The sequence below is a fragment of the Moschus berezovskii genome, chromosome 6 (assembly GCF_049115385.1).
Source record: "Moschus berezovskii isolate FMDL1 chromosome 6, NW_MosBer_1.0, whole genome shotgun sequence".
NCBI lineage: Eukaryota > Metazoa > Chordata > Mammalia > Artiodactyla > Moschidae > Moschus > Moschus berezovskii.
In genome coordinates, this window is record NC_142465.1 from 105,887,579 (window position 1) to 105,899,633 (window position 12,055).

Below are 12,055 nucleotides of genomic sequence, written 5' to 3' on the forward strand. Positions count from 1 at the left end.
AAGAAGAGTTTTCCTGAGGCTTAAAAAAAGTAGGTCTGATAGAAACAGTTTATTTGTCCAATCCAGGTTGGACAAACTGAGAAGAGACACATATCTAAAATTATCCTGATAAAATATTGAGTTTTTCAAGTAAAACAACCAAAAATAAGAGAACAAAACAAAAAACTTTCAAATAGTATATATTACCTACCCCCCCACTTCACCCCCGCTGTCCAGAGTAGATCTGGACATTCAATTGTGAAAGTGTAAACTATAAAGCGGGTTTCGGTGCTAGCGGTAAAGAATCCACCTGTTAATGCAGGAGACAAGAGACACAGGTTTGATCCCTTGGTCGGGAAGATCACCCACAGTAGGAAATGGCACCCTACTCCAGTATTCTTCTCTGGAAAATTCAAAGCCTGGCAAGCTACAGTCCATGGGTCCACAAACAGTCGGACATGACTAAGCATGCACACACAAACTATAATCCAGTAGAACTGAAGCAAGACTTTTACAATTTCAGAATCCTATCTCATTCTCTCTTAAAAAAAAAAAGAGCAGTCTCTGAGGTATCTATCACTCACATACATCATTCAGGGAAAATAATCTAGAAAAGATATTAACAGCAGATGACTAATAATAGAAAACTCAAGATATGGGAAGGAGCAGCTGGGGAATAAAGAGTGATGAGTAATAATTCCTGCTATATGGGTATGTTTGTGTCCGTGCCCAGCTGCTTCAATCATGTCCGACTCTTTGGGATCCCATGGACTATAGCCCACCAGGCTCCTCTGTCCATGGGATTCTCCAGGCAAGAACACTGGAGTAGGTTGCCACGCCCTCTGCCAGGGAATCTTCCTGACCCAGGGATCGAACCTGTGTCTCCTACATCTCCTGCACTGCAGGTGGATTCTTTATCACAGAGTCCCTGGGGAAGTCCCAAAATGGGTATGCTGCTGCTGCTAAGTCACTTCAGTAGTGTCCGACTCTGTGTGACCCCATAGACGGAAGCCCACCAGGCTCCCCCGTCCCTGGGATTCTCCAGGCAAGAACACTGGAGTGGGTTGCCATTTCCTTCTCCAATGTGTGAAAGTGAAATGTGAAAGTGAAGTCGCTCAGTTGTGTCTGACCCTTAGTGACCCCACGGACTGCAGCCTACCAGGCTCCTCCATCCATGGGATTTTCTAGGCAAGAGTACTGGAGTGGCTTGCCATTGCCTTCTCTGCAATATGGGTATAATTAACTGTAAATAGATAAAGACAGCCTGGGAATGGATAAAGTAAGCACTATATAAGGATTCTTGAAACAGAAGAGATAACTCAATAAGAGAAATTCTAACCCATACTTGAACTAAAACTATTAAATGGTTTCACCAGAACAATGGAATCTAAAGCCCAGGAAAGCAGAAATTTTTGTCTGTTTTGTACAATGTTATATACAAAATACTGTTAAAACAGTACTTGAGGCTCAAAAATATTTGTTCAGTGAATAAATGAATCAAGACGAGGGGAACAGGAAGGAAAGTAAGACTGTTCTAATCTTCTCACAGCGGGACAGAGGGAATAAGAGGTGGTGCATTTTCAGAGCAGAGATTTCAAGAAGTCTGGATATGAAGCCTTAAACTAGTGAAGGGATCAAGGATGACTCCAGGGATTTAGTCTAAACTAGAAAGATACAGCTGCCAATAAACAATAAGGAGAAAACAGTGTGTGGGACAAACTGGAAGAAGTAGTTAGATGGGGAGTTCAGTTTTGAACATGTAGGGACTAAAATCTCTAACAGTTATCTATATGGTGCTATTGACAAGCAGTGACATATGTGTGCCCAAGTTCAAGAAGAATGCCTAAACTGGAAGATAAATTTGAAAACAATAACATATAAATGGCATTTAAAGCCACGAGCTAGGTGAGATTACTAAGAAAGTAAAATAAACAGAGAAGAGGAAAACACCCAGACTATGCTCTGAGGTATTTCAACAATAAGAGATCTCAGAAAATATACATTTAAACAAATGAAAATCAGCAATATTATCTGGACCAACAAGTTAAATAGGTTAGGACACAGCTTAAATGAACCTCAATTATACAGAAAATAATACTGGGCTGGCCAAAAAGGTTGTTCTTACAGAAAAACCCAAATTAACTTTTTGGCCAATTCAATATAAAACCAAAGAGAGAAATTGGTAGACATTTCATATGTGTGTGAATTGGGTTACAAATTGAGCCTGGGTGAAAGCAAATTTATACATACATAAATTATGTTCGTGTTAAGTCCATTAATCATATTTACATGTGAAAGATACATTTTTCAAATTAAGTAAAAAGATGAGTTATATACAAATACTCATTGAATAAGCTTAAATAACACTACTTTATATCATAGAAAAACTCCTATATTGCTTTTACCTAGTGAGCAGTTGCTTTGCATCCTCCCATCTGTAGAACAGCGTAACATGGTGCCAACCACACGGCCTCCCACGACAATGACACGTACATCCCTTCCATGAGACTCTTTAACATACTTCTGGAACAGGTATGGAGCTTCATGGCGAATAAGGTGACTTAGATCAGCCAAATGGTGCTTATCTCGAGCCAAGAAAACCGCTTTGCCTATGACCGAAAAAAGAATAAGAAATGAGTATGTCTTCAGACTCTGAGCAGTTGATATCTGCTACCTATATCTTCTTGTGTCCCAATCTACTTTCTCAGAATCAGTTGTCTATGGTCACTCTCACATTCCCCAATCTCTTAATAGAATTTATTCCGGTATGTATTCTGAGGCTGGGTTCTTGTCAATTGTATTCCTTCAGGTTAGCCAACAATACTAGCCTTACTTATCAGTAAAACATTTTTCTGAGTTAAAACAAATGTTTTCTATATTATGCAGTATTAAGATACTATATTTGCATTACTACTTTTGTGCCAATAGAAGTGTCTGTTTTTAAAACACAGTTATAAATACTCTGACAGTCTTCTCATTAAGAGGAAGGGGATTCTATGTCCCATTGCTTGAATCTAGGACGGGATGTAACTGCTTCAACCAACAGAATACAGAATAAGGAATTCTATCTGACTTCTGAGGCTAGGTTGTAAAAGGTCACACAGATTCTCTGTTCACTGGAGCAGTCACTGCAGGAGCCCTGAGACTTCTTGGCTGACTGGAGAAGTCAGGCAGAAATAGTGCCTTGAAGTCCCAGCTGAACCCTCATCCAGTTATCTGTCAAGGCACTAAAGCTTGGAAGTACCTGGATTTATGAATCATTTTATGCCTTAAAAAAAAAATTACTTAATCCAAAGTTATTAAGATATTTTATATACTGTTTTCAAACAACATAAATTGGGATGGGGATGATGGTGTTAGTGATCTAGAATCCTTGTACTGTTGAAAAGGAAGATAGATCATTAACTTGAGACTCAGTCTAAATTAAGTATGCATCTTAAAATGTCCACGATAACCACTTAATGAACAGAAATAGCTTCCAGCAGAACTCAACAACTCACAAAAGCCTTCCACAAGTCTGAGGTACCACACACCTAGCAATTCCCTACAATTCTTTAGAAGTTCTGAAGAATAGTTTCAATATTATTTATAATAGCAACAACTCATACACACCTCTATGACCCCGTGTATTCTTCACTACCATTGGGAACTCCAGTACTTCTGCTTCATCAATCATTTTAGCAAAATTTTCATGACCACCTGGTTTGAGCAAAAAATAAAATTTAACAATAGCAGCAGAGGTGTTTTATGATAAATTTTATCTAAAGTCAGCAAGACAAAGAAGGTAGAATGTAAGAACTTAATGGTTCAATTTTGTCTTCAGTTAACTATCAGTTTAAAACAACTATTCCTTTTTAAATGAATAAAAACTATTAAACTATAATATTCTAATATCCAAATCAAAGAAGTTAAAACAAAGTTTCCTAGTTCTATTAACATTTTTCATTTTTTATAATTTATTTATTTATTTTTGGTTGCACTCCATTTTCATTGCTGCGTGTGGGCTTTCTCTAGTTGTAGCAACCAAGGGGCACTCTTCATTGTAGGACTTCTCATTGTTGTGGGTTCTCTTGTTGCAGAGCACAGGCTCTAGGCACATAGGCTTCAGCAGCTGTCACACAGGCTTAGCTACTCTGCAGCATGTGGAATCTTCCCAGACCAAGAGCTGAAACTGTCCCCTGCATTAGTAGGCAGATTCTCATCCACTGTACCAACAGGGAAGTTCTATTTTTCATATTTTCATCCTTTATTCTTCCACCACACAAGCTATAGAAGCCCTAAGATCTACTTTAGTATATAGCATTCTACTTGATTAAGAAATAGAAGAGTGAGTCAGTGGGGAAGACTCATCCAAAGTTGAAAAATGCTAACATGCATGCGCGTGTGTGCTCTCACTCTTACCAAATACACAAATTAATTTTTCTTTTCTCTATTATAAACCAGAGTTCATTCTACCATGAGCTATTCAGTACACACAGGTTATGTCTTGTTCTTTCTGTTTATACTGCCTAGAAACAAATGATAAAGAGCAAAAATGGACTGTAGTTGCAAAAAATCAGCATGGCTGACAGAATAATCAGACTAGGAAAAAGTTCATTAAACAACTGCAATATCATAAATTTTTAGCTTAAGAGAAATTATGATTAGTGAGTCTCCACATTTTAAGTCAGATTTGGTTAATACACTTTGCTCCTTCCCATTCTCTTAAAATCAGTACTATAGACTGATGAGGTAAGCTATAACATTTCAAAAGAAGAAAGAACTGTTAGGAAGAACTACTCATATTGTCTCTTCTTCTGCAATTGCTAAAAAGAGCAATAGTGTCCACATATGCCATACAAACTGGCAAGAGTTCCCTTCTTTAAAATATTAAAAATAACAAGAGGACAGAAATTTCTTTTTAAAGCCTCTCCAACTTTTCAAGCATTCGGCTGGACATTTTAATGAAAAACTACAGTAATTTATAGTAAGCCTGATTCTTTCCAAACTAGAAGAACTGTAAAGTCAGGAATATATTAACACAACAATGCTTCTAACAGTGCTACTTCAAGTGTGGTCCAGGAACCCCTGCCTCTGTGACTTTTTTGCTACTGATATGTGTCCAGAAAAACATAAGAGTAAACACAAGAAAACAATTTGGCATTGTTCTGATATTTTTACAGTACTTTATGCATACTGTAAATTGGTTTAGAGCACTATATAGTATTGAAAGCCACAGTAAATTGTTTTTTTTAAAAAAATAAAAACACGGTCCTTTCCCAAAGATAAATTCAGAAGCAATGGTTTAAAGCATATCCAGTGTCATTTTCTTTAAAAAAATATGAAAATATTTATGAAGCATTAACATGAAAATGGTAATGAAGATAATCAGAAACTATAGAGCGATTATCAGATTCTTTTACCTCAGGGGTTGTCAAACTAGGGACAGATTTGGCTCATAGCCTTTTGTAATAAAGTTTTACTATAAAACAGCCACATTTACTGTTTAAGCTTCATCTACTGCAGCTTTCAGGCTTCCCTGATGGCTCAGTGGTAAAAGAACCTGCCTGCCAATGTAAGAGATATAGGTTCGATCCCTGGGTCAAAAGATCCCCTGGAGAAGGGAATGGCAATCCACTCCAGTATTCTTACGTGGGAAATCTTATGGACAGGAGGGGCCTGGCAGGCTATAGTCCATGGAGTCACAGAAAAGTCAGACATGACTTAGCAACTAAACAAAAAACAACAGCAGCAGCTTTCCCAATACAACAGCTTTACTGAGGGTCACAAAAGAGAACACATGGCCTGGAAAGCCAAAAATATTTACCATTTGACCCTTTACAGAAAGAGTTTGGTAAGTCCACTCTACCTATACCGAAGAAATGAAGTGAAGTCGCTCAGTCATGTCTGACTTTGCGACCCCATGGACTATAGCCTACCAGGCTCCTCCATCCATTGAATTTTTCAGGCAAGAGTACTGGAGTGGGTTGCCATTTCCTTCTCCATACCAAAGATAAGTCTCATAATTCTCTTGCCTCGTTTGTTAAAACTTAAAGTCACTTCTAAAAGAAGTTCTTTCATGTTCACAAATTTCTTTGCATCACATAACCCTATCAGTTTAGTAGGGCTTTCAATATTATCAGTGCTCTAAAACTGAGGCAATAAAGTCTTATTAGTAAACTCACCATAAGAAAAAGTATCTGGCAGAGGAACACCATGACCTGCCAACTCTTGAAACGTCCAGAACTTATTAACACAGTTCAGGATGGCTTGAGGTCGGTTCATCAGCCTGCATCCCATCTTCTCTAGATGGCGCAAAACAGTGATGTCACTGTCACTCTGCACCCAAGGGGTTGGTACTCTCACTACCACCACCTGCGGGTAGGCAGTGATTAGTTCTCCATTGATACGCAGACCTGAAATACACAGGAAGAAACCAAAATCATCAAAGGAGAACACACAATAAAACAGAGAAATAGATACATACCAAAGTTCAGGTCTCAAAACTAAATGTACTATTCTGCTAACATTTTTATTGAGACAGAGACACATTCCTCCCTAAATGATTTTCTTCTGTAAGAAAAAAAAAATGAGAAGAATTTATGTACTGGGTAAATAAATTCTGGACATGCCAATACAATGAAATATTATGTATTCATTAAAAAGACTGTCATAAATCTCTATGTTTGAAGACAGAAACATGTCCAGATTTGCTTTCAAAAAGCAAATAACTTTGTGTTTACGTATGCTTTTAGTACAAAAAAAAAGAATTTTTAAAAAAGCTGTTTCTTCAGTTTTATCCAATACCATTCTATTTTTAAAAAGGTCCCAAATAACGGAACAAGGTACTCGAGTTGCTTCTTAAAACCTATATTCATTAAGATATATATACTTATTAAAACATTCAAATATAAAAATATAACACATTTATCCCATCCAACATCCCAGGTTACTATTAGTATTTCCCCTAATGTTAACTAAGTAAAGAAAAATATGTAGGTAATTTTGACAAATATTTTGTTTGTATCATTTTGTGGCACTTTCTTTCATCATGTAAAATTATACCAGACATCTAAGTCAATGTAAATATAGCTTTATTGAGCTTAATGGAATTATAGTTGAAGATACACCATATAATCAAACCCTTACTCATGGATATCCATTTAATAAATATTAATTACTATGTGTCAGGTTCTTTTCTAAAAGTTGGGAAGATTGGTAAATAAGGTATATTAGCTACCTGTAATCGCCATGTAATCACCAAGCTACACATTACATACCCAAGACTTTTATAGGGAGTACGTGTGTGTGTACACCATATTTTCTTTATATACTCATCTGGTTTTTCAATGGACATTAAGTTTGTTTCCATGTCTAACTATTACAAATAATGCTGCTATGAGCATGGGGGTAAATAAAAGTAACATTCGGAAGTGAAACTGCTGGATCCACAATTCTGAGTCAAAGAGACTATACCTGTTCTGATTAAGGGAACTGAGGTTATGAGCTTGATATTGCCTGTTGATCCATCCCTATCTTTTAATCCTTTCTTCTATGGCAGGGGCTAGAATAGAAGTACTTCCCAGACCCCCTTACCAGCAGGATTCCAATTTGGAGAATTCACCAGTGAAAGATAATTACACACAATTTTAAAGGTCAAAGTAGAAGTCATTATTCTCTGGGGGCAGCTATGGGTAGTGAGTGCTGTGGTCATCAGCAGATGTGAGGTTTTTGGCCAATGGCTCCAGGCATTCTCAGCAGCAGCAGATTTCTGCAATCCTGCATTTTCTCATTTCTTTAGCTTTTGTGCTGACTTGCCTCAACAGGCAAGATCTAAATAGCATTTTCCTTGAAATCAGAAAAAAAGCCTAGTGACCAAATGAATGGAAAAAAGGTGAAAAGGAAATTCTGTTTAGGGCAGAAGATGCTGACTCTGGATCACAGATATGATCTTGGTGATAACTTAAGGACATCAAAGTAGAACTATTCTGTAACAGTCGAAGTATGGATAGGAACTATACACATATGTATACAAAATTCATATCTGCTAGTGTGGGGAGTGAGTGTGCACCTATAGGAATCAGCCCAAGACGTAATACTTAAGAAATAGGGACATACAGGCTGAAAAACAAAAAAGTGGAAATTCCTAGGACCAAGACCTGATGAATCTCAGCGACGAGAAGGAAGCAAAAACCTGAAGAAAAATCAGTCAAAAAACTCAGAAATCTAGTTTTAAGTATTATTATGAAAAATAAGGAAAGCTGGTGTTACCACAAGAAAATAATCAAATTTGTTACATGAAAGATAAAAAGAAGAGTGAGCAGAAAAAAGATACTTTAATTGTCAAAAGAAAATTCATATTCTCATTTCCCTAAATGGGAGTTTTTGCTGCTTTTAAGAAAGGGGATTAACGAAGGTAATGGAAGTATTTCACTCCAAGTCTGCTGCCAAAAAGAAACGGGGAATACAGTACTTTACCCAAAGCAGTCAGATCTGCATAGTACACTATAATGGGTATTACTGAGGATGGAAAGAAATTCAATGCCTCCTGTGACAAAAACACTTTATTACTCCAGGTTGGTTTGAAGCTCAACATTCAGAAAACAAAGATCATGGCATCTGGTCCCATCACTTCATGGGAAATAGATGGAAAAACAGTGGAAACAGTGTCAGACTTTGTTTTTTGGGCTTCAAAATCACTGCAGATGCTGATTGCAGCCATGAAATTAAAAGACGCTTGCTCCTTGGAAGGCAAGTTATGACCAACCTGGATAGTATATTAAAAAGCAGAGACATTACTTTGCCAACAAAGGTCCGTCTAGTCAAGGCTATGGTTTTTCCCGTGGTCATGTATGGATGTGAGAGTTGGACTGTGAAGAAGGCTGATCGCCGAAGAATCGATGCTTTTGAACTGTGGTGTTGGAGAAGACTCTTGAGAGTCCCTTATACTGCAAGGAGATCCAACCAGTCCATTCTAAAGGAGATCAATCCTGGATGTTCATTGGAGGGACTGATGCTAAAGCTGAAACTGCAATACTTTGGCCACCTCATGCGACGAGTTGACTCACTGGAAAAGACTCTGATGCTGGGAAAGGTTGGGGGCGGGAGGAGAAGGGGACGACGGAGAATGAGATGGCTGGATGGCATCACCGACTCTGTGGACATGAGTTTGAGTGTACTCCGGGAGTTGGTGATGGACAGGGAGGCCTGGCGTGCTGTGATTCATGGGGTCGCGGAGAGTCGGACACGACTGAACGACTGAACTGAACTGAACTCCAGGCAAGCAGAAGGTGATCTGAGGCTACCCAGAAAAACAGGGGCAGGTACAGATGAATGTGAACCCCAAAAAAGGCAAAGTACTACTGATCTCTTGGGTACTTTTAGTAAATACAACTTATCTTTGCTGTAGAGCTTACGAAACTGAAATATGGGGCAAATGACTCTTTTCCTTAGATCTCTGTTATTCATGATACACAGGCACAACTGCACTCTACTTATTGTGGCCACAGATATTCATTTCAAATGAATGTGCCACCAGTCAGTTCTGCTTTCAATTTCACTTAAATTTGCTTATCATCTTAAATAGTAACTTATGAAGCTATTCACCTAACTTTGCTTTGTACTAGGATAGAGATTTCAATATAAATATTTTAGATGTAAGTTTTGAATTAAGTGTATGATTAAATATCAAAAGTCAGTAATGAGTTAACCTTAGAATAGCAACGGGGCTGGGAAAAATTTCTGTTCCTGTATTGTTTCTATAAAGTGTATTATGTATTAAAAGGCTGCTGCTTTGTCAAGGCAAAGTGAGAAGGTGCTAAGGGCTGATTATTCTCCTAGTGGAAAGGTTCCTTTGGGATATTAATAACCTCCTTGCCAGTAATTAAGTGGGAAATCTCACTACACCCGTGCTTTTTCAGTCTAGTTTGGCTACATGGTAAGTATTAGGTGTTTATCTTCAGGGAATAAGAAACAGACAACTGATAGGCTCCCTGCTGACTGGCATTTCTTTTTCTTCCACCCTTTAGAGTTCAACAGTATTCATCAGAATTTCAGGAATCTTTTAAAGCTGACATAACTTTAAGTATTTTAACTGGAAGTAAAGGTGCTATTTGTACATGATTTAAAAGCCACATAATCTCTGTGCCAAAAATCAAGGAAGCACTCAAAGATTTAAGACAGATGAATTATGATAACACTACACATCCTGAAAGGGCTTCCATGAATGGAAGGGGTAGTCGAAAACAAATTTTGGACCAGAAATCTAACATGTTCTTTCTCAGGCTGTGAGTCCTACCTGGAAAGAGTAAGTAGGCAGAATAACAGAGTCATAACTTCTGAGCACTCCCTCAGTTCAGCTGAGCACTCCCTACACCCTGCTAAATTCACATTCAGAGGTCAGTAACCCAGAATACTAATCCATTACTTAACTGACAAAGCTATTAAATTCACCACATGTAAAATCTTAAAAAAAAAAAAAAAGACCACATAATTCTGAACACTTTAAAATACGCAACTCATTGTAAATCTACTTTTCAGTATTTTAAATAGGACATTAAAAAAAAAAACTGCAGCAAAAGGGCTTTGGTCACATTGGACTGCTGCCCACCATAAATGCAGGTTTGTTTTCACATCAGAAAGGTCTTCTTAAACTTAGAAAGAAATCACTGGCTTATTTGCCCCACAGGTCCCAAAAATGTAGGAGGAAAGTAATTGCCCAAATTTTGAGGAGAACAGGGCAATTAGTAATGAAAATTTGTAGTGCCAAGGATCAAACAACTCTCAAGAGTTATACAAAACACTTAAAAAGTCTTTATTAAGGTTGGGTTAGAACTCACACATCTAAAAATTATCAAGTATCAAAAAACCAGGCATAATGTTAAGAATCCACTCTTTTGAGAATATGTATGTGTTTCCTATCTGCTCACCTGCTTCCCATCAAAATAAATTTTATGTTTCCTATCAAACCATCCCTCTTTAATATCCTCAGCAATCCTTTTTCCCCTCAAACTTGTTTCGAAGACTTGTCTCACTATTAATTAATTAATTAATTCCAGATAGCAAAAAAAAATTTTCTTCAAAGATGTCCTCTATGGAGAATGACTAGGAACCAATAACATTTCTTTCCCAGGTCCCTCATCAGTGGTCCAGAAAGAAACAAAAGGAGACAACTTTAACAGTGTGCCTCATTATCTCTGAGCACTGCTGTGTAGCAGCTGACAGTCATGTGTCTAAAAAAGGGAGAGCGAGAGAGAGAAAAGGAGAAAGAGATGAGGAAAGTAGAAAGCAAACAAACAAGCATTCAGATTATGACTGTCTATTTTAAAGACATCTTTTATTGAAGGCAATGACTGGATAGCTTCTGCTCTAAGTGCCTTTAAAAACTACAGAATCTGGAGTGAAGATAACCAACTCTATCCCCAAAAGGAGGTAAGATATAACAAATACAGAAAAATGTGATGCCGCTAAATAATTCTAATTAAACTCCTTAAATTTTACAAATGTTGGTATTCGAAATCAGCATGTTAGAGTACATTCTCTTTACCTTTTCTATAGGTTACAATAGTAGAATGATAGCCTGACGGCACATGTGTTAATTATTATTAGTAATATATCCTGGGAACTTGATTATCCCCTTTTGTATTCAGCTCCCAAGCAAACTTGGTTTACTTAATACTTGATGCATAAGGTCTCAGTATTAGAAGCAAAAAGATAAATTTATATTTTTCTCATTTAGCACGAAAAGTTTTATGAAGTTTTTTCCCTTACTATTATCCAAGTATGAAATACTATTTCTAATTTAATTATACATTTTCTTCCCCCCATAAGACAGCAATCTATTCTGAAATAGTTAAAAATATATATGGAGAGAAAAGAAAAGTGGGGAAGTATATCATTTTAGTCACTATTAATGAAGCCAGTCATAAAAATTTACTGCAGTTTTCCAGCAACAGACTAGTATAGAAAAGGGGAGAGGGGAAGCAAAGTATCTTTGTGGTGCCCTTTAAATGTCAAGTCTCACTTTCCACTTTGAAAAAGAGTAAACTTTTTAACAGCTCCAGGTTAAAGTCAAATATATAAATCTGTTCCAACCTAC

General features: G+C 37.2%; 1 protein-coding gene across 6 annotated transcripts in view; it reads right to left on the reverse strand.

Annotated features, from left to right (window-relative positions):
* RIMKLB (ribosomal modification protein rimK like family member B) overlaps positions 1-12,055 on the reverse strand; it is a 49,864-nt gene that overhangs the window by 11,673 nt on the left and 26,136 nt on the right. For all 6 annotated transcript variants that reach the window (XM_088837366.1, XM_055394497.2, XM_055394494.2 and 3 more), the window contains exons 3-5: positions 6,144-6,374; positions 3,592-3,678; positions 2,385-2,588 (exon numbers count right to left, since the gene is read on the reverse strand). In XM_088837366.1, coding sequence (XP_088693492.1) covers positions 2,385-2,588; positions 3,592-3,678; positions 6,144-6,374 — 522 coding nt within the window. The remainder of the gene's footprint in view (positions 1-2,384; positions 2,589-3,591; positions 3,679-6,143; positions 6,375-12,055) is intronic.